The sequence below is a fragment of the Ahaetulla prasina genome, chromosome 7 (genome assembly GCF_028640845.1).
Source record: "Ahaetulla prasina isolate Xishuangbanna chromosome 7, ASM2864084v1, whole genome shotgun sequence".
NCBI lineage: Eukaryota > Metazoa > Chordata > Lepidosauria > Squamata > Colubridae > Ahaetulla > Ahaetulla prasina.
The window spans coordinates 38,687,795-38,710,058 of NC_080545.1; the positions used below are offsets into that span (position 1 = coordinate 38,687,795).

The 22,264-nt window shown below is 41.8% G+C and overlaps 1 protein-coding gene across 3 annotated transcripts in view; it reads right to left on the reverse strand.

Annotated features, from left to right (window-relative positions):
* The window catches only part of YAF2 (YY1 associated factor 2), a 153,986-nt gene extending 141,415 nt beyond the window's left edge, over positions 1 to 12,571 (reverse strand). Inside the window, exons 1-2 of one of the 3 annotated variants that reach the window (XM_058190143.1) lie at positions 12,302 to 12,571; positions 11,766 to 11,891 (exon numbers count right to left, since the gene is read on the reverse strand). In XM_058190143.1, coding sequence (XP_058046126.1) covers positions 11,766 to 11,891; positions 12,302 to 12,327 — 152 coding nt within the window. In that variant the 5' untranslated portion in view covers positions 12,328 to 12,571. The remainder of the gene's footprint in view (positions 1 to 11,765; positions 11,892 to 12,301) is intronic. The other 2 variants (XM_058190141.1, XM_058190142.1) reach the window with 2 other exon arrangements.
* Between the last annotated feature and the right edge of the window lie 9,693 nt (positions 12,572 to 22,264).

Here is a 22,264-nt window from a genome sequence, read left to right on the forward strand (position 1 = left end):
TTCTTATGGCAGTTCAAGGACTGAGTAAAAAATTGAAGGATTGGAAGTGGAAATGCAACAGATCTCTCAGTCAAATAAGCATTTAGAAGACGAAATGAAAGGTGTTCAGAAAAAGTGGATCAAAATGAAGATCAGGTTGTGATATTACAATATAAACTTATGGAAGGAGCTCTTAGAATTGTGGTATGCGAGAAGAGCGTGAGAAGACTTAAGAAAAATTATATCAGAAGCATTGGCTGAATTTATTGAAGTGGACCCCAAGAGGTAGCTTACCAAATTGATAAAATATATAGAGTTAATTCTTGGATTGCAAGACAGAGAAAGCTTCCTCGGACATTGTGGTTTATTTTGTGAAAAGGACTATGAGAAATCAAATTCTGCAAGTTTCATATCAGACAACTTTAAAAATTGGAGAACAGGAGTTGAAGGTGTTGAAAGAGATTCCTTCAAAGATGTTAAGAGACAGGAAGAATTTGCTTTTTACACAAGAACTTAAAAAACATCAGATTCAATTCAGATGGGAGGTGCCAGTTGGACTGACACTATTCTATCAAGGAAGGAGATATAGAATTGACACTGTTTTAAAGGCAAAGGATTTTCTTTCTACAATTTTGAAAGTCGAAATAGAAGTGATAGAAAACTTCAAGAGACTCAAGAAGGCGTGGTGATCCAAGAGCCTTTATTGCTGCCAGTATTAGAGGAACCACAAGAGCAAAGGGTGACAAGAGGAGCCCTTAAGCGTAAAGAAGAGCAACAGTCTCAAAGTAAAAGTCAGGATCCCAGTATGGAAGCTGTGGGAGGAGCTAGACGGAAGATACCGGAGGAGGAGCCTTCGTTGTCTGCTTCAAAGCTTCAGGAGGCCAGTAATGGCAAATAGAATCTTGTCATGGAATGTTAATGGCTTGAATTCAGCTCAGAAAAGAAGGAAAATATTTCACTACTTGAAACAATTTAAAAATGATGTGATTTGTTTGCAAGAGACACATATAAAATTATCAGACCAAAAATATTTAATTAATTCAAAATTGGGTAACCATTTTGTTGCATCAGCTTTGGAAAAGAAGCATGGAATTGTTGTATATATCAGGAAGGATATACCAGCTAAGCTAATTGGGGCAGATATTCAAGGAAGATTTATTGCTATTGAACTGGTGATAGATGCAAAAGACTTTGTTGATAGGTATTTATGCACCTAATCAGCAACAAGAAAAGTTTTACAAAATGTTACATGAGAGGTTGACCCTCTGGGATTATAGTTCGTTTATTTTATTAGGAGACTGGAATGGAGTAATTGATACAAGAAGGATAAGAGAACCTCCTCCAAGAAGATACCTATACATGCAAAATTACCAAAATCCTTTTTGAAATGATGGAAGACTTTGAGTTTAGAGATATATGGAGGTTACGGAATCCAGATGAGAGAGATTTTACTTTTTTCTGATAGGCATCAATCTTTTCACGCATTGATTTTATTTTAATTTCTAATGACTTGCTTTCTAGGGTGAAGAAAACGAAGATATTTCCGAGGTGTTTAACTGACCATAGCCCAGTATGGATGGAATTATTACAAGGGAAAAAAGGTGGTAGAACATGGAGGTTGAATGAAAATCTGTTTAGATATGAGGATAATGTAACTTATTGTAAGAAACAGTTAAAAGAATTTTTTGATTTTAATATGTACAAAGGGACACCTATAGGAAATGTGTGGGAAGCGAGCAAAGCGTTTATTAGAGGGATATTGATTTACTTGGACAACAGGCAAAGGAATAATAAACAAAGGCAGCGTAGATATTTGGAAGAAGAAATTCAAAGGAAGCAACAGTTATTAATTCAAAACCCACAAGATCATAAACTTAAAGAGGCTATAAAAATATTACAGAGTCAATTTAATATGTTAATGGCAGACCAGGTGGCAACGAATATACAATATGCTAAATATAATACCTTTTGTAATGCAAATAAACCTGGGAGATGGTTGGCATATAATTTAAGGAAGAAACAGAAAGCACGTGTCATACAAAAAATAGAATATAAAGGTAAAGAGATATACCAACAGGATAAAATTAAAAAGGCATTCTCAGAATTTTATACTGCACTATATGCAAAAGACAAAATATTGGATAGGGACATTTATGATTATTTGAAAGATTATAAGGTTAATATTCTAACATTAGAACAGAGGGAGGAGCTGAATCGGCCGATAGCTACTGGAGAAATAGTGGAGGCAATTAAACAATTAAAATGGGAAAACCCTGGTACAGATGGTCTTACAGCAACTTATTATAAAAACACAGGATGAAATATTAGGCCCACTTAAAGAATTATTTAATCAGATACAATTAGGAGTGGAATACCCCGTCATGGAAAACATCTTTTATTTCACTGATACCGAAGAGGAGCAAGACTGCTCTAAACCTGGTAACTACAGGCCGATTTCACTTTTAAATAATGATTATAAGATTTTTGTAAAAATAATAGCAAATAGATTAATGTTAGTTTTACAACAAAGAATTCATACTGATCAATCTGGTTTTATAAAAGGGAGGCAGATGAGGAATAATGTTAGACAGATTATTAATATATTGGAATATTTGGAAAAGAAGAATACTTCAGCGGCACTTATTTTTTTGGATGCAGAGAAAGCCTTTGATCGATTGCATTGGGATTTTTTATTTAAATTAATAGAGAAAATGCAATTTGGAGACTGTTTTATTAGAATAATTAAAGCGATTTATGGAGAGCAAACAGCACAGATTATAGTAAATGGTAGTTTGACAGAAGTTATTAAGATTGCGAAAGGAACAAGACAGGGATGTCCCTTATCACCATTATTGTTTGTTTTGACTCTGGAACCATTATTAGATAAAATACGAGAATTAATGAAAATAGAGGAAATTAAGATTAGACAATATGAGTACAAAGTTAGAGCTTTTGCAGATGATGTAGTGGTTACGTTAACGAATCCTATAAATTCAAGTAGATTTTTGTTGGAAGTAATTGATAAATATGGAAAGGTATCAGGATTTAAAATAAATCAGAATAAAACAAAAGTGATAATTAAAAATATGTCTATACAACAGAAACAAAAACTAGAGGAAATGACAGGATTTGAGGTAGTAAAAAAGGTTAAATATTTAGGGGTCTATATTAGCTCATTGAACAAGAAACTTTATAAGAATAATTATGACTTGCTATGGCAAAAAGTTCAGAATGATATGAGTGGCTGGAAGAAATTGCAGTTATCCCTATTGGGAAGGATTGCGGCTATTAAAATGAATGTGTTACCTAGATTTTTGTTTCTGTTCCAGATGATACCAATAATTAAAAAGGATAAAAATTTGGAAGATTGGCAGATTGGGATTAACAAATTTATATGGCAGGGTAAAAAGCCGAGGTTAAAATGAAAATAATACAGGACTCACGGGAAAGAGGTGGTTTAAGAATGCCTAACTTTAAACTATATTATGAAGCAGTAACCCTTTCAGTAATAAGTGACTGGTTTAACTTAACAGAGGAAAGAATTTTGAATATAGAAGGTTATGACTTGTTATATGGATGGCATGCGTACTTATTTTATGAAAAAAAAGTGGATAGGGCTTTTAAGAATCATGTGTTGAGAAGTGCTCTTTTGCGGGTCTGGAAAAAATATTCCTATAAATTAGAATACAAGATTCCTATATGGGCGAGCCCTAGACATGCAATAGAGAATATAAATATAGAACAGAAACAGGAAATCATTACATATAAAGAACTTTTGTATGCTGAAGGAGGTAGATTGCAATTAAAATCATTACAGGTATTAAATGAAGAAGGGAGGAATTATACTTGGTTTCAATATGGGCAAATAAGTGCTAGATGGAAAGAAGATCAAAAAATTGGTATAATGCAAAGGGAGGAAAATTTAATAAAGCAAATTAGAAATCAGACCCAGGAGTATATAAAGAGATTGTATAATGTGTTGCTTGAAATAGACTCGGAAAAGGATTTGGTAAAGTATTGTATGATAAAATGGGCACAGAATATTCAGGAACCAATAATGTTGGAAACATGGGAGAAAATTTGGGTTAGAAATGTTAAGTTTACACAAGCACAGAATTTAAGGGAAAATTTTTATAAGATGTTTTATAGATGGCACTTAGATCCCAAAAAATTATCATGTATGTATCCTAATATCCAAGCGAAATGTTGGAGGTGTGATTGTGATGATGCTACATATTTTCATATTTGGTGGACTTGCAAGAAAATTAAGGTCTTTTGGATAAGAATTTGGTGGATTATTCAAAATGTACTGAAGAAGAAGATAAAGTTCCTGCCACAATTTTTCCTTTTGGGAATTATAACGGATTGTACAGGGATTGAGACTAAATTGATTCTGAATTTAATAACAGCAGCAAGACTGTTGATTGGACAATACTGGAAGAAAGAAGAGATACCTACAATAGAAGAATGGATATTGAAAGTTATTAATTTGGCTGAGATGGCTAAAATCTCAGCGTTTTTAAAAGACAATACGCAGGAAAGATATTTAATTGAATGGAAAAAATGGATTGATTATCTACAAAACAGATATCAGATTAAGAAATATCAGATTGCCTTTGAATAATTAGAAAGTTATTTTATGTAATGGGGAGGGGGTTGGGAGACGAAAAGCTTTGGATGAGGTTATTTGGATTGGGAAGGGAAAATTTTATTCTATGTTTGGTTTATGTATAACAATACCTTGTGATTGACCCGGGAAGCCGGGGGGGGGGGAGGGGGGAAGGGGTTTTTTTGGGTTTTTTTGGGAGGGAGGGGGAAAAAAAGGGGGAAAATGTTTTTGTTTTTTAAAACTCTTTCAATAAAAAAAAAAAAGAATGGACACTCAAAGTATCAAATCTGGCAGAAATGGCAAAAATTTCTGCTTATTTGAAAGACTATATACAAGAAAAATATATTTTAGAATGGAATTTTTTTTAGAATTTGATTATATTCAAAATAAATATCAGTTAAAAAAATATCGAATAGCATATGAGTAAATTTAGGAAATATTTTGTATTAGATATATTTTTGAAGGAGAGGGGAATTGAGAGTGTGATTATGTGTGGAGTGACTAGAGATTATAATTTAGAAATTATTTTGGATTATGATTGTTAGTTTTGATACCCTGCATTTTGTTCTGGGAAGTCGGGGTGGGGGGTAAGGGGGAGGGGAATTGGGGGGTTGAGGGTAGAGGATGGAGTGATGGTAAATTTAAATTTAAATAATAAAATGTACAGGGATTATTGAAGATGTATAAATATAATTAATGTAGGGTCAGGTCTGCCCAGCTACCATTTTAGAATGGTGGGGAGGGAGAAAAGAGGAGAGAGTAGGAGGTAGGAAAGAGGAGAAGAGGGGTAGAAGAAGGAGAAGAGGAAGGAAGAGGGGTAGAAGAGGGAGAAGGAAGGTGTAGGGCGGAGGGAGGAGAGGATGTAGATAAGAGAAGGAGAGGAAGGTCTGGAAAGTAGAAGAAGGTAGAAGAGGGAAGAGAGTTAAAAGGAGAGGGTGGTGATTGGGCAAGCCCGACTAATTGTATATGACTGTACATTGGATGAGTTGTTGGATATGAATGTAAAAATAAAACTTTTTTATAAAAAAAAAGAAGAAATTCGCTGACCTTCCTCTTCTACTCTAAATTGGAACTAAATAAACTTGGATACTGATTTTAAATTGAACTAATTGGAACTAAGTGGAATACTTAAAAAATTGAAATTGAGCAAAGTGCAGTCTCAAACAAAAGAAACAAAATGGATACTTTGTTAATTGTTGATTAGGCTGTGGATTCTAAAAAGACACCCTCAGGCAGAAGGAGAAATTAGCTGTGGATTCTAAAAAGACACTCTCAGGCAGAAGGAGAAATTACACTGACTAGCATGTTGTGGAAAATTCCTCTGCTGAAGAGATAAGACTGGTGAGAAAATGAGAAGGAGGTTTTTCCCTGTGTGCTATTTGACTTTGATGATAAAAAGAAATATAACTTTGAAAATACAGAATGGCGCAGGGAATAATCAAAATGATAAAAAAGATACATACGACTTTTAGACAAGAAATAAAAGGAATAATTACAAGACCATATGGAAAACAAGAATCAGAGGAAGCAAGAGCAGCACTGGAATCTACACCAAATAAAGAAACTACGAAGCAAGAAAGAGGACCAGAAGACAAAAGAAAAAATCTTAATGATGAATTTTTAAATAAGGAAAAAATTTAAATGAGTTTAAAGAGGGAGATGACAAGATGTGCAATGAAGGGGAAAATAAAAAAGCAAATAACATAGAGAAATCAGAAGGTTACATTGGGATTAGTAATAAGAAAAAAGAAACTCATCTTCCTCTTAATAAAGAGGAAGATGAGAATTCTAAATAGAAAAGTATTTAGTATTTACAAACTTCTTCTAAAACTAAAATTCTACAGCATCTACAGACCCCTCCATAAATGGATAACAGCGTTCCTGTCAAACAGACAACATGTGGTCAAAATAGGCAGTGCCCTATCAAATCCTGCTCCTGTCAATAGTGGTGCCCCCAAGGCAGCGTTCTAGGACCAACACTCTTCATATTATATATTAACGACCTCTGTGACCATATTATAAGTAATTGTGTTCTCTTCGCCAATGATGTTAAACTATTTAACACTACCAGAAATGTGGCTACCCTTCAAAAAGACCTTGACTTTGTGTCAGAATGGTCCCTGGAGTGCCGGAGTGACCCTGCGGCTTGGGAAGACAGCCATTAGGAGTTGTCAAAAGCCAGGGCGGCCACAAAAAAGAATTGAGCAGGAACGGTGATTGAACGGAGTATTGTTACCGGGTGAGTGATTGGCCAACTCACAGGTAAGAAGGAAACATTTTAAAGTTTAAAAGAAGTCCCATCTTGAAATTAGCGGCTAATTGACACGTGGAATTTAAAGTGAAGGAAAACAAAAGCAAAGAGGAATTTTAAGATCAAAGCCCTAAAAGGAAAACTTTCCATCTGGACATAAAATTAGATCTGAAAGAAATTAAAAATAATAAAAGAAAAAGAAAATTGAGGAAAAGCATCTTTTACTAACAAAAGGACTTAACTGAGGAATTTTATGTAAGAAGCAAATTAGAAAAAATATATAGATTATTGTAAAAGGGAAGTAAGAAAGGATGAAATGAAATGTACGTAAGAAGCAAAAAAGAAGAAATATGCTGTTTAATGTAAAATGGAGAAGTAGATGAAATGTGAAAGAGACAATCGGTTATATGTTTTATTGTCTGAGGATGCATGGAATTGAAGAGAATTATAGTGGGTGGCAAAGAAATACATTTAAAATATCGAAAAGAATAAAGAAATTAATTGAAATTAAGATATAAAGCTGAAAGGAAGTAATATTTTGTAATTGTAATTAAGTAATTGGATATGTGAAGTTGCGTAAGATATAATATGGCTAATACTCTGTTCATAAAATATGTGGGTGCGTTTGGGGGGGGGGAAATCAATAAAAAAAATGATTAAAAAAAATCAACACCAACTTAGCCCGGGGATTCATACAGCTGGCTAAGTCCAGAGTGGCCGCCCCAGTCCTTTTCAAAGAGAAGAAAGATGGGTCAATGAGGCTATGCATGGATTTAGAGGAATTAATTCAGGGTGTGTGCAAAACACATATCCTCTCCCCTTCATGAAGGACATGCTAGCCCACCTAGCAAAGGGGAAGGTGATTACCAAACTGGATGTGCGGGAGGCATATTACCAGGTGCGAATCAAGTAGGGAGATGAGTGGAAAACAAAGAGCCCCTGCAGTCTTCATGTAGCTAATTAATGAGATGCTGCACGAGCATCTGTATAAGGGCATCCTCGCTTTTTGGATGACATTGTTTAGTCAGTAAAACCCTAGAGAAGCACTTAAAGCTGGTGCATCAAGTCTTTAAGAACTCCTTGCAGCTAAGCTATACGCGAAGCTGTCAAAATGCGAGTTCCATAAGACCAGGATTACCTGGCTACTGAGTGTCAAATGAGGGGGTCGAGATGGACCCAGCAAAAGTTAAAGTGGTTCTAGACTGGCAGCTCCCTCGCACATGGAAGCAACTCTAGAGTTTCTTGGGGTTTGCTAATTTCTACCGGCAGTTCATCCCTTCTTTTGCTGAAATCATCCTACCCATCACCAAGCTGCTGAAAACTGGGGGGGGGGGGTTCTCTAGAAACCATGTCCCAGCCAACCACTAAACTGGACCCTAGAATATCAGCAGGCATCTGAGGCACTAAAAAGGCTGTTCAACGAGGAACCCATCCTCCAACACCCTGACCCTGAACAACCTTTCATGGTTGCCAACGCCAGTGATGTGGCTATTGCAGCAATCCTCCTACAGAAGGACATCACTGGCAACTTGCACTCATGCGCCTACACCTCAAAGAAGCTCACTGACACTGAAAGGAGTGGTCAGTATGGAAGAAAGAAGTCTTTGCTGTCCGCTGGGCCCTATTGACCTGGAGATAGTTCCTTGAGGGTAGCTAGATGCTGTTTGAAGTATGGACTGACAATAACAATCTAGAGACACTAAAACCCCCAAGAAAACTCTCCCCAAAACAAGTCCACTGGGCGCAGTACTTCAAGCGTTTTAAGTTGAAATACATCCCTGGGGGACAGAACTTTTGGCAGATGCCCTTTCCAGAAAATTCCAGTTCAACAGTAAACACTATGATCCCCCCCTCCCAACCCGCTTCACAAGCCATGATCACGGGCCAAGCCAGACGACGAGGGGTTATATGAGGGGCCGTAGATGGAGGAGGGAGAAACCCAAACGCTAAACGATGAGCTGCCAGCAGACCCATGGTACAATGACAACAAGGAGGCATTCACCCACCCTGGAAAGGCTCCAAGTTGTACATGCCTCATAACCTATGAATTCAAGTGCTCCAGAAGAGCCAAATTCCAAACAAGCAGGACACTTTGGCTACTTAAAAACCCTGCATCTAGCTGTTCTGGTAGCCCAAAGATGAAAAAAACATAGAGAACTATGTAAAAAGCTCTGTCACCTATGCAGCCATGAAAAGAAGGCCAGGGAAGCCCCCTGGACTACTCCAGCAAGTGGCATACCCATCCTGGCCCTGGGAGGAAATTGTTATGGATTTTATTGTAGAGCTCCCTGAGAGTGAAGGTAATAAGATCATCTGGACCATAATAGACTTATTCTCAAAGCAAGCCCATTTCACAGCTTCCTCTGGGCTCCCATCTGCGAAAAAGCTAACTAGACTGTTTATAAAGCTGATCTATAGGCTACATGGAGTTTCCCACAGAATCATTTCCGATACAAGGGTCCAATTCACAGCTAAATTCTGAAGGGAGTTCATACAGTCTATTAGACAGTCACAAGGGCTCAGTTCGGCTTTTCATATGAGTACAAATGGGATGGCGGAGAGAACTCCATGGTTGAACAATATTTAAGATGCTATGTCAACTATCAGCAGTCCAATTGGGCAAAACTACTCCTGTTCGCTTAGGTGGCATACAATAATGCGGTGCATAGCAGTAACGGTTTGACCCTTTTCCAAGTCACCAGTGGCATGGAGTTCGTCCCCATGCCTGAGCTGCCCAGGGACACCTCCCCCATCCATGTCATTAAATGGAATCACTGAAGAAAGCGTTGGAGAATACTAAGCACACCGTACAGCAAGCAGAAAAAGCCCATAAAACTCAAGCCGATAAATGCCACTTCCCCCAGCCACATTTCCAAATGGGCACTAAGGTCTATCTATCCACAAAGTACTTAAAATTGAAGCTTCCCAGCAAGAAGCTGTGTCCAAAATTTATAGGACTTTTCCCCATAGTGAAAGTGATCAATCCTGTTACCGTACAGCTTAAACTCCCCCTCTTGCTAGGGAAAGTGCATCCGGTCTTTCACAGTAGCTAGTTAAAGCTGGCGGTAGGCTCCCAGATCAGGCCGGTAGATCGGGCAGCCCCAAAACCAATTGTGGTGGAAGGAGAGACACATTTTGAGGTAAAAAGAATTTTTGGCTTTATTCTGTATTCACTTTCTTGGACAAATGATTTGACTTTAAGTTTTGCTACTTCTTCTATTATGTGAATTAGCATGAACATTGTAGCCACTAATATGTTAGTGACCTTTTGATAACCATTTCATGACAGCACCCACAATTTTTCAAAGTCTGAAATGTATTTATAATGCCGCAAGTTATAAAGTATTTTTAACTACAATAGATTTATAACAAGTATCTTACATAATTGAACTGGGAAGAAAATATTGCTGATAAATTTTTTAAATGTCACAAATGCATGTGTGTATGCATGTCTACTGCTTGGTCTGAACAGTCAAAGTCTGTGAGTACCAAGGAAATAACAAATAATGATATGGGTACAAATAGGGCAAGATCTCAATATTAATCGTTGTGAGTCTCCAGTGACAGAAAACAGAATTGAACCACTATGTACATGGATCATTAGCTTCATTGATTTAAGTTAATCACTTCTGTTTAATTTTTTGGATTAAATGCTAAGTACTGTTCTAGGTTACTACTGTACTCGGAGCAAAATATGATCTCTAACTCTGTTAAGAAACAGCTGTGAAAGATGGTAGTTTGAAAATAAGCATGTACTGCCACTGTAAATTGTTGAAAGAAATTAAAGAAAACTGCAAATTCATCAGTAACTACTTAAAGTAACAGTGGGACCTAGGAGATAAGTGTAATATGAAAATACTATCTTAATTATATTTACACACTTGTATAATCATGTAAAGAAGCAGGGAGTAGATCAGCAAATACTATTGTTACTGACTAGGCAAACCCATTGACATCAATTATCTGCATCGAGAGGCTTTATTGTGTTTTTCTAGATGTGGACTAACAAACCTCCTGGTCCACCTTTGCCTCCCAAATTACCAATGACCATGTTTTTCACTTTTTTTAACATCCCACAGAAGTTTGAAATGTTCATAACCTCAGCAGCCACCATTCTCTCAGCTTTCATAAATATGTATCTCCATCCAGTATTTCCTCATTTCCCTGCTTTTATAACTTATAACTGCTTTTGGATAATCAAATAATTTTTAAAAGTTCTGGAATACAGGGACAGAAAAATATACTCTTATTCTCTACATTATCATTGTTAATATTTTCAAATGTAATAAGAGTATTTCTTGACCTCGCATTCTATTTTGATCAACAGTATATATGTGATTTCTAATATCACAATATAAATGGGACAGTCCATGGACTTGTCCATATGTTTGTGTACACACAGCACAGTAAAACAACAGAGTTGTCTCAACAAAAGTAAAACAGAATCTGGCCCATTTTTGTTTTCTTTTCAATTGATGACAGAAAATCTATTCTCACAATTTGTGCAACTGCTTGCTATTAATATTTGGTCAGTTTGAGCATTCCAAAGCATGAGAAATACTTTATCTTACCAGGATTAAAAACCAACAGCACTTCCCATCTTTCTACATATCCAAAGAGATGGGAAGCAGACAGAGCATCTTATTCCCAAGTTTTAAATTCACCACAAGGGAATTCTGTTTCAGCCCGAGAGTGGGTGTTTATTGAAGTAAAGAAGGGGAAGGGTGCAAACGGAGCTGTTACACTTCCCATAGAAGACAGCAATCGATACACCTGCCCTACGGCTATGGTGGTGGCAGTCGCCGGCTCCCGTTCTGATCCACCTTTCCTGACTCGGGCCGTCTTCTCCCCGCCGCCCATCCGTCCCAGTTCCTGCATTGCCCGGGGAAGTGGCTGTCAGGCCAGGCTTCTTGTCCGTTCACTCACCGGGTGGAGGTGCCCTTTCTCACATCGCACATCATGCACTTGAAGGCCTCGGCGCTGTTCCGGAAGGTGCACACGCTGCAATCCCAATAGCCCTCGTCGGAGGAAGGTTTCGGTTGCCGCTTCGGCCTACTCAAAAAAGCGGGAGGAGGGGGAGAGGGAGGACGAGGAAAAACATAAAGAAAGACACAAAACGAGGCATCGTCGTGGCCGCCCTTTCCATTCCTCCCTCCCTCCCTGCTTCCCCTCAGGGCCTCGCTTCTCCTCGGCCCCCGCAGCCAATTCCCACCACGTCTCTTCCTCCCTCTCTTTTCCTTCTCCTCCTCCTCCTCCTCACCGCCATCGTTTCTGCTACGTTGGGGGGCGCCAAAGACTTTGGCAGAGGAGGAGGGAGAGGGGGAGGGTGATGAAAAGAAGCGGGGACGCCGGCCTCGCAGCCCCGCCGCCGCCTGCCGTCTCCTGATCGGCCTGCCCGCGGAGGCCCTTTGCCTTGTCTGACTTCGTGGTGGCCCTCCCGCTCGTCTTTCCGCTCTCCTCACCTTGTGGGGCTCTTCTTGTCTCCCATGCCGGCTACAGACGCGTCTCCAGACCGACGCGGCCCTTTGTGTATTTGTCAATAAGGAGGAGCAACCGAAGGCTTGGAGTAGCGACTGCTGGCACTCAGGCTCGGCGAAGCAGGAGGAGGAGGAGCCGCTGTAGCCGCTATTGCTGCGGCGAACAGCTACCGCCTGCCGCGCGCTCCCAAGCGCGGCCGCCGACACCTCCAGATGTCGGGGAACTCCTGCTGCTGCCGCCCCCTTGCTCAACCCGACCTTGTGCTCCCCCTTTCTTCTCACTCACGTGTTCCTGCCGTCGCCAACCAGCGTCAGCCCACAGCCAGGCCGTGGCGTCCCAGACGGCGGCCAGAGCAAAGCGGAACGGCTTTCGCCTTCCTCAGATGGCGACGAGAAGGAGCCCTTTTTGGGGCTCGAAGCACCACTGCCGGGTTCCCGTTTTGCGTTCGCCTTGCCGGAGATGGGTTTCTCCCCCGTCGTGAAGCCGTAACCTTTCCTAGGCCAAGCCTTTTAACGAACGGTTGCCTTAATACTCAACTTAACGCAGTCGCTCATTTGGGTTTGCGTCTCCCAGCATGCCCACGCCGTCAACCCAAAATTATACTGTTGGATTTCATATAAAACCGGAGTAACCCTGTTCCACGTTTATATCGGTAAGGAGTACAATGCTGACTTCAGCTATGCTTATGTAATTGGGTCTCCGAATGCCTGTAATTATCTACCTCCAAGACGTGTTCGCATCCAGCTCTGGTAAGACAGGGTCAGCTTGCACTGAATGATGATTTAAGAATGCAAACAATGGAATATGATTTTGGTGAAGTAACTGATCTGCATTGAACAATTTTAATAATGTAAGCAAGGGGAATACATCACATCCTATTAAATTCTGTGAGTTCCGTAATAATTGAGGCTCCACAGATGTTCACACATAACGTTTATTTTTAACTCACAGAGACCAGCAACAACACAAGAACAGCGCGCCTGCTTTGACAGCCCTTTTATACTCGGCTGTCAAAGCGGGAGCCAATCAGAACAGAACAAGAAACCATCTCCACCACTAGGGGCCGCCACTGCCGGTGCAGGACATAACACTTCTTTCCCCCAGCTTGCGCAATCGTAATCCTGGAGATACGCTGGGCGCTGCTTGATTCGGTTGGACCTTTGTGGCTCCGTTGTAGCCATGGTCACTGGCTGGCCCAACTCCTCAGCCTCTTCTGTGGGGGACTTCTCTGGCCCAGGGACCCCTAGCCCCTCCACCGGCAGAGCAGACAGGGCTTCCTCTCGGTTATCAGGTACAGGGGCTGGGCGTCTTATTCCCTTGGAGCTTAGCTCCTCTGCCCGGGATGATTGGGTTGGGCTACCTCCTGGCTCTTCCTGAGTGCCTCACTCTGGCAGCTGCCAGTCCCCGACCTGACGCCGGGCCCTGAGTTGGTCACAATGTCTGCGCCACTCTCTACCCTCATCCAACTCGACCCTGTATGAGCATGGGCCGGTGATTCCCACGATCTTTCCTGGGAACCATAGGGGGTGGCCGCTGTAATTCCGGGCATACACCGCCTCCCCCAAATCAAATCTCCTGTTTGCCCCCATGGAGTCCAATGGCTGACTAGGTGAGTATTGGGGGTGCAATCTATCAAGTGTGGTCCTCAAACGCCTGCCCATGAGTAACTCTGCTGGGCTGTTATTTGTAAGTGGGCACGGGGTGGAATGCTGCCCCAGGAGGTACTCATCCAACCTCTCCTGCCAGCCCCCTGGGCCCGACCTGGCCAATGCCTCTTTCACTGACCGGGCTGCTTGTTCTGCCCAGCCATTACTGGCCGGATGAAACGGGGAAATGAGAGCATGGCGTATTCCTAGGCCCGCTAAGAACGACTCAAACTGGGCGGACGTTAGCTGTGACCCGTTGTCCGAGACCACAAGGTCGGGCAACCCATGGGTTACAAACAACCGTCGCAAAATTCTAATGACGGTTTCTGAAGTGGTGGAATGCATTAGTGCGATTTCTACCCACTTCGAGAAAGCATCGACGACCACTAAGAATACTTGCCCCTGGTATGGCCCCGCAAAATCTATATGGATGCGGGACCAAGGACCCCTAGGCTCCTCCCACTCTCTAGGGGGAGACTTAGGCGGCAGCGGTCTTGTCTCCTGACACAAGTGACAGGCCGACACACAGGCTTCTATGTCTTTATCTAGTCCTGGCCACCACAGGTAGCTCCTACCCAGGGCCTTCATCCTAACAATGCCCGGGTGACCCCAGTGAAGTGTCCCTAGAATGGACTGTCGGAGGGGGGGGCGGAACTACAACCCTATGCCCCCAGAGGAGGCAACCCTGTTGGGTAGAGAGCTCGTGCTGCCTTCGCTTATTGTCGTGTCCCACTCCTCCGCTGACGGCCGGGTCAGGGAAATCCGAATCAGGTGTGCCTCTGCAGCTCTGCCAAAGTCCTAGCAAAGTCCTCAAGGCAGGCAGGAGACTAGAAAGTGACTTCAGCAAGATATGTTTAGACTTTGCCTGACTCAGAGACTGCCAGAAAGCAGATCCTTTATATAGGCCATGGGGTGTGGCTCCATGACTCAGCACTTATCCAGGCCTGCCCCTCCCTTCCTTCTGACGCCGCCGCCTATCAATTCTTCTGAAGCGAGGGTCACTCCAATCGGCAGCTGTTGGTAATTGACCTTCCTCAGGCTCACATGCTGTGGAGGAGGGGGAGGGGTCTAGTTGCTCCGTTTGCCTGGGCATGGAGCCAGAGCTGGGGGCTGGAGATACTTGCTCTTCTTCAGCCTGTCTGGGCATGGAGCCAGGGCTGGGGCCAGGAGATGCCCCCTCCTCAGCCTGTCTGGGCATGGAGCCAGGGCTGGGGCCGGGAGGCATGCTAGGACATTCTTCAGCGTTCGGAAGCAGATAAGCAGACCCCGGCTGTGGTGGTGAGATCGGACGGGACACAACAGAGGCTCTGCAACCAAAGCCTTGTGTGGCAGAAAGATTGCGTAAAAGTTTAAGAGCCCCAGGAATGCCTGTAACTCTGACTTGCTGCGGGATGTCGGCGCATCAAGGATTGCCTTGGTCTTGGCCGTAGTGGGGTGTAAACCCGACCTATCCACTAGGAACCCTAGGAATTCTATCTGGGGCACAGCAACTACACACTTGCTTTTCTTAACTTTGAGCCCCACATCCCTGAACTTAACTAGCACCTGGCGTAGTCTGGACATCAATTCCGGAGTGCTTGCTGCTGAAACCAACACGTCGTCGAAATACGGCACTACCCCGGGAGTAGGCGTTCCATGAGGCATTGGAGTAGGCATTCCATGAGGCATTGGAACAAACCCGGGGCCACACTGACGCCAAATTGGAGGAGGCGGCACTTGAACACCCCTCAGTGAGTGACAATCGTCTGTGCTGCCGCTGTGGACTCATCCACAGGCAATTGTTGGTATGCCTGTGCTAAGTCAAGCCTCGCGAAGATGGATCCTTGCCCCAAGGAGTGCAGCAGATGCTGCACCACTGGCACTGGATATGCATGGGCTTGTAATGCTCAATTAATGGTTGCCCTATAGTCCACGCAGATGCGGATTGAACCATCCGCCTTAATGGGAGTCACAATGGGGGTCTCCCATTGGGCATAATCTACTGGTTCTAAAACGCCCTGGGCAATGAGTTTGTCCAATTCTGCATCCACCCTAGGCTTCAGGGCAAATGGCACCCGGCGCGGTTTTAATCTGCGCGGCACCACCCTAGGGTCTAAGTTAAATGAAACAGGCATTCCGGTATATTTTCCCAACTGGCCATCGAACACAGTGGGAAATTCCCTGACCAGTGTATCCAGCTGACTAGCTCCAATCGAGTTAACACCCTGAATAGTCAAACCCAGGGCTTCGAACCAATTAAGCCCCAGCAGACTAGGCAATGAGCCATCTACAACTACTAGTGATAGGCGGCCTACAAATTTCTTGAATTGTACCCTGAATTTCCCACTACCCACAATGGGAATTGGCCGTCCCTGATAGTCTTTTAATAACAGCGCACAAGGCTTCAGATGCTTCTTAGCGATAGTAGGCACCAGACGCTTTATCGTGCTCCAGGAGACAATGGAAGTTGCAGATCCGGTATCAACTTCCATCAGGCATGGCCGCCCTTCGATCAGGACGGAAATTCGGATTTTCTGCTGGACCGGTTTCTCAGATCGCCACCTGATCCCTGTTCCTCCCATCTCATCACGGAAAATGGCATAGCAGTCATCCTGTGGCCTCCTGGATCTCAGGTGAGGTCGTCTTCCAAGAGAAGGAACCCTCTCAGGCTGGACCGATCGGCAAACCCGGGCAATATGGCCCCGTCGGCCGCAACGGCGGCAAATTGCGTCTTTGAAATTACAGGTGGCTCGCATATGATTTCTCCCACACCCAAAACAGTCAGTCAGAGGGAGGCTATCTCCCGCATGAGTATTTGGTTTCTTAATCTCTTTAAGACGATGGACAGCATCTTCCTCCTCCTCCTCCTCATATAGTGGATCAGCTTCGCTGAAATGAATTGTTGCTCCTTTTGCTATCTGCGGGCTCTGCCCTCGAGGCATATCAGCTAATGAGAGGGTGGCCAGCTCTGAGGCACATGCCTCATCTAATGCCATCTGAAATGTGAGGTCCTGCTTAGCGATGAGACGCCGCTTGAGGCGTTCATCCCGGACACTGCTGACGAGCCGGTCCAAAAGGTAATCATCCAGATCAACAAATTTGCAAATTCGCACTTTCCGTAAAGCGGCTACATACTGGTTTATCGATTCCCCCTCAGCCTGATCCCTATGGTAAAACAGCTGCTGCCGGGCGATTCTGGAGGGTGTCGGGGCGTAATGTCTTTTTAATTTAGCCATGAAGTCATCCCAAGTCCCTGCATGAATTGACTGGGGGGCCATCAATGTCATGGCTGTCTCGAACATTTCTGCCCCACAGAAACCCAGGAAATAAGCACGCTTCCTTTCACTAGATAGGTTTGTATACTCATTGGCAATAAGAAAGCATTCAAAGGCCTCCCACGATTCGGTCACTGCGTTAAAAGGCACAAAGTTCTGAGGCGATGCCATGGTTTGCTCTGTAGGACAGGGATCTGAATAGCTCTGAGGAGAAATTCACACTTTGGCTCACTCAGCAGCTCAGCAACTCACGTACTTTCCTCAGTCCTCGTCGCCAGTATTAAATTCTGTGGGTTCTGTAATAATTGAGGCTCCACAGATGTTCACACATAACATTTATTTTTAACTCACAGAGACCAGCAACAACACAAGAACAGCGTGCCTGCTTTGACAGCCCTTTTATACTCGGCTGTCAAAGCGGGAGCCAATCAGAACAGAACAGGAAACCATCTCCACCACTAGGGGCCGCCACTGCCAGTACAGGACACATCCCTTTTCATATTCCTTGAAATCATAGAATGTAAAATGTAATATGGGTAGATGTGCCATTATTGTTTAGATTTATTACCAAAAGTGAGTATTGTAGCATCAGTGTGCTATATTTAATCATTTCAATTTTTAGTAGATACATTATTTTAACATTCCGTGAATCAATTGAGGATTCTTCCACATTTGCCATTAACCATGGCATGAGCATAGTTCATGGTATGTTTTTTTCTTTTTACCTCATGACAATTTTGTCTCATCCCCAGGCCTATCTAAGCCAGTTTTAAATCAGCCTTTAATCAGCCTTTAATCTACCAATGTTTTCCCTCTTCAGTTGTGTTCTGGATAGGATTTGTCATGCTTCGCCAATCTTTTGGTTACAAATCTGCAGATGACACCCAGCTGTCAGGAATAGCAACACTCCAGAAGATAGGCTCAAGTTACAGAAGGATCTTGACAGACTTGAACATTTGGCGCTATCTAACAAAATGAAATTCAACAGTGAAAAAAGTAACCAAAATGCACAGATACCGTATATGTGGTACTTTGCTCAATAATAGTAACTGTGAGAGGGATCTTGGAGTCCTAGTGGACAACCATTCAGATATAAGCCAGCAGTGTGCAGCAACTGCCAAAAAAGCCAATACAGTTCTGGGCTGCATAAGCAGAGGGATAGAATCAAGATCATGTGAAGTGTTAATACCACTTTATAATGCCTTGGTAAGGCCACACTTGGAATATTGCATTCAGTTTTGGTCGCCACGATGTAAAAAAGATGTTGAGACTCTAGAAAGAGTGCAGAAAAGAGCAACAAAGATGATTAGGGGACTGGAGGCTAAAACATATAAAGAACGTTGCAGGAACTGGGTATGTCTAGTTTAATGAAAAGAAGGACTAGGGGAGACATAATAGCAGTGTTCCAATATCTCAGGGGTTGCCACAAAGAAGAGGGAGTCAAACTATTCTCCAAAGCACCTGAGGGTAGAACAAGAAAAAACAATCCAACCTATCAAAAACAGCACTACAAAAAACAGATTAGAAACACAAGTTAAAATAGGGAAGAAAATGGTAAGTGAACACCTGTCTACCCTAGACGAGTTCAAATCACCAGGACCGGATGGATTACATCCCAAGGTTCTGAAGGAACTGGCAGACGTGATCTCAGAACCACTGAACTATATCTTTCAAAGATCCTGGAGCACAGGGGAGCTGCCAGAGGACTGGAAAAGAGCTGATGTAGTTCCCATCTTCAAAAAAGGGGAAAAAAACAGATCCAGGAAACTACAGACCTATCAGCCTGACTTCAATACCGGGGAAGATTCTGGAAAAGATAATCAAGCAACGAATCACCGAACACCTAGAAGCAAAGTAATAACCAAAAGCCAACATGGGTTTGTCAAAAACAGATCATGCCAGACTAATCTTATTGCATTCTTTGACAAAATGACAAAATTAGTACGACCAGAGGAATGCTGTCGATATAATTTACTTGGACTTCAGCAAAGCATTTGATAAAATAAACCATAACCTACTACTAGATAAAGTAGAAAAATGTGGGTTAGACAGCACCACCACCAGATGGATTCGCAACTCTCTGACCAACCGCACTCAACGTGTAGTCCTCAATGGAACTACATCCACATAGAGGGAAGTATGCAGTGGAGTACCCCAAGGTTCTGTTTTAGGCCCAGTACTCTTCAACATCTTCATCAATGACTTGGACGAGGGGATAGATGGGGAACTCATCAAATTTGCAGATGACACCAAGCTGGCAGGAATAGCCAACACTCCAGAAGATAGGCTCAAGTTACAGAAAGATCTTGACAGACTTGAACATTGGGTACTATCTAACAAAATGAAATTCAACAGTGAAAAAAGTAAGGTTCTACATTTAGGCAAAAAAACCAAAATGCACAGGTACCATATATGTGGTACCTTGCTCAATAGTAGTACCTGTGAGAGGGATCTTGGAGTCCTAGTGGATAACCATTTAGATATGAGCCAGCAGTGTGCAGCAGCTGCTAAAAAAGCCAACACAGTTCTGGGCTGCATAAACAGAGGGATAGAATCAAGATCATGTGAAGTGTTAATACCACTTTATAATGCCTTGGTAAGGCCACACTTTGAATATTGCATCCAGTTTTGGTCGCCACGATGTAAAAAAGATGTTAAGACTCTAGAAAGAGTGCAGAGAAGAGCAACAAAGATGATTAGGGGACTGGAGGCTAAAACATATGAAGAACGGTTGCAGGAAATGGTTATGTCTAGTTTAATAAAAAGAAGGACTAGGGGAGACATGATAGCAGTGTTCGAATATCTCAGGGATTGCCACAAAGAAGAGGGAGTTGGGCTGTTCTCCAAAGCACCTGAGGGTAGAACAAGAAGCAATGGGTGGAAACTGATCAAGCAAAGAAGCAACTTAGAACTAAGGAGAAATTTCCTGACAGTTAGAACAATTAATAAGTGGAACAACTTGCCTGCAGAAGTTGTGAATGCTCCAACACTGGAAATTTTTAAGAAAATGTTGGCTAACCATCTGACTGAGATGGTGTAGGGTTTCCTGACTGGGCAAGGGGTTGGACTAGAAGGCCTCCAAGGTCCCTTCCAACTCTGTTGTTATATTATATTATAAGAAGCAATGAGTGGAAACTAATCAAGGAGACAAGCAACTTAGAACGAAGGAGAAATTTCCTGACAGAACAATTACAGGTGAAACTCAAAAAATTAAAATATTGTGCAAAAGTTCATTTATTTCAGTAATGCAACTTAAAAGGTGAAACTAATATATGAGATAGACTCACTACATGCAAGGCCTTGATTTGTCATAATTTTGATGATTATGTCTGACAGCTCATGAAAACCCCAAATTCACAATCTCAGAAAATTAGAATATTGTGAAAAGGTTCAATATTCTAGGCTCAAAAGTGTCCCACTCTAATCAGCTAATTAAGCCATAACACCTGCAAAGGGTTCCTGAGCCTTTAAATGGTCTCCCAGTCTGGTTCAATAGGAATCATAATCATGGGAAAGACAGCTGACCTGACAGTTATGCAGAAAAACATTATTGACACTCTTCATAAGGAGGGAAAGCCTCAAAAAGTAATTGCAAAAGAAGTTGGATGTTCCCAAAGTGCTGTATCAAAGCACATTAATAGAAACTCTTCTGCGTGTCTGGAAGAAATACTATTACAAGTTGAACTATAAAATTCCTATCTGGGCAAACCCCAGGCATGCAATAGAGAATATAAATATAGAACAGAAACAGGAAATGATTACTTATAAAGAACTTTTATATTTTGAGAGAGGTAAGTTACAATTAAAATCCTTGCAACAATTAAAAGAAGAAGGGAGAAATTATACTTGGTTCCAATATGGACAATTACGAGCTAGGTGGAAAGAAGATCAGAAAATTGGTATCATGCAGAATGAAAAAAACTTGGTAAAACAAATTATAAATCAAACTCAGGCGCATATAAAGAGATTGTATAATGTGTTGATAGAAATAGACTCTGAAAGGGATTTAATAAAGGATTGTATGATAAAATGGGCACAAAATATTCAAGAACCAATATTTTTGGAAACTTAGGAAAAAATTTGGGTTAGAAATGTTAAATTTACGCAAGCACAGAATTTGAGGGAAAATTTTTATAAAATGTTTTATAGGTGGCACTTGGACCCTAAGAAATTATCATGTATGTATCCAAATATACAAGCACAATGTTGGAGATGTAATTGTGATGATGCTACATATTTTCATATTGGTGGACTTGTAAGAAGAGTAAGGTTTTTTGGATAAGGATCTGGTGGATTATACAAAATGTTTTGAAAAAGAAGATAAACTTCCTACCGCAATTTTTCTTATTGGGAATTATTACGGACTGTACAGTAATTGAGACTAAGTTGATTTTAAATTTAATAACAGCGGCAAGACTACTGATAGGACAATACTGGAAGAAAAAAGAGTTTCCTACAATAGAGGAATGGATATTGAAAGTTGCTAATTTGGCTGAGATGGCTAAAATTTCAGCCTTTTTGAAAGACACTACACAAGAAAAATATCTAACTGAATGGAAAAAATGGTTTGAATATACGCAAAATAGATATCGGATTAAGAGATACCAGATTGCTTTTGAATGATTAGGATGTATTTATCTTTGATTTGTATGGGGGAAGTTAGGATTTGAGAAGAAGGGGAGGATTATAATTTGTGTTAGGCAAAATTTAGCGAATGATTGTTTTTTCTTTTGAACTATACCTTGTGTTTGTTCTCGGAAGTCGGGGAGGAGGAGGTGGTTTTGGAGGGAGGGGGGAGGGGATGGAGGGGGAGGGGGGAAATAGGGGGTTAAATTTAAAAAAAAAACTTTTTCAATTAAAAAAGTGTTGGGGACTTTTACAAGGAGTGGACTGAGACTGGAGTCAGTGCATCAAGAGCCACCACACACAGACAGATCCTGGACATGGGCTTCAAATGTCATATTCCTCTTGTCATGCCGCTCCTGAACAAAAAACGTCAGAAATGTCTTACCTGGGCTAAAGGAAGAAAGAACTGGTCTGTTGCTCA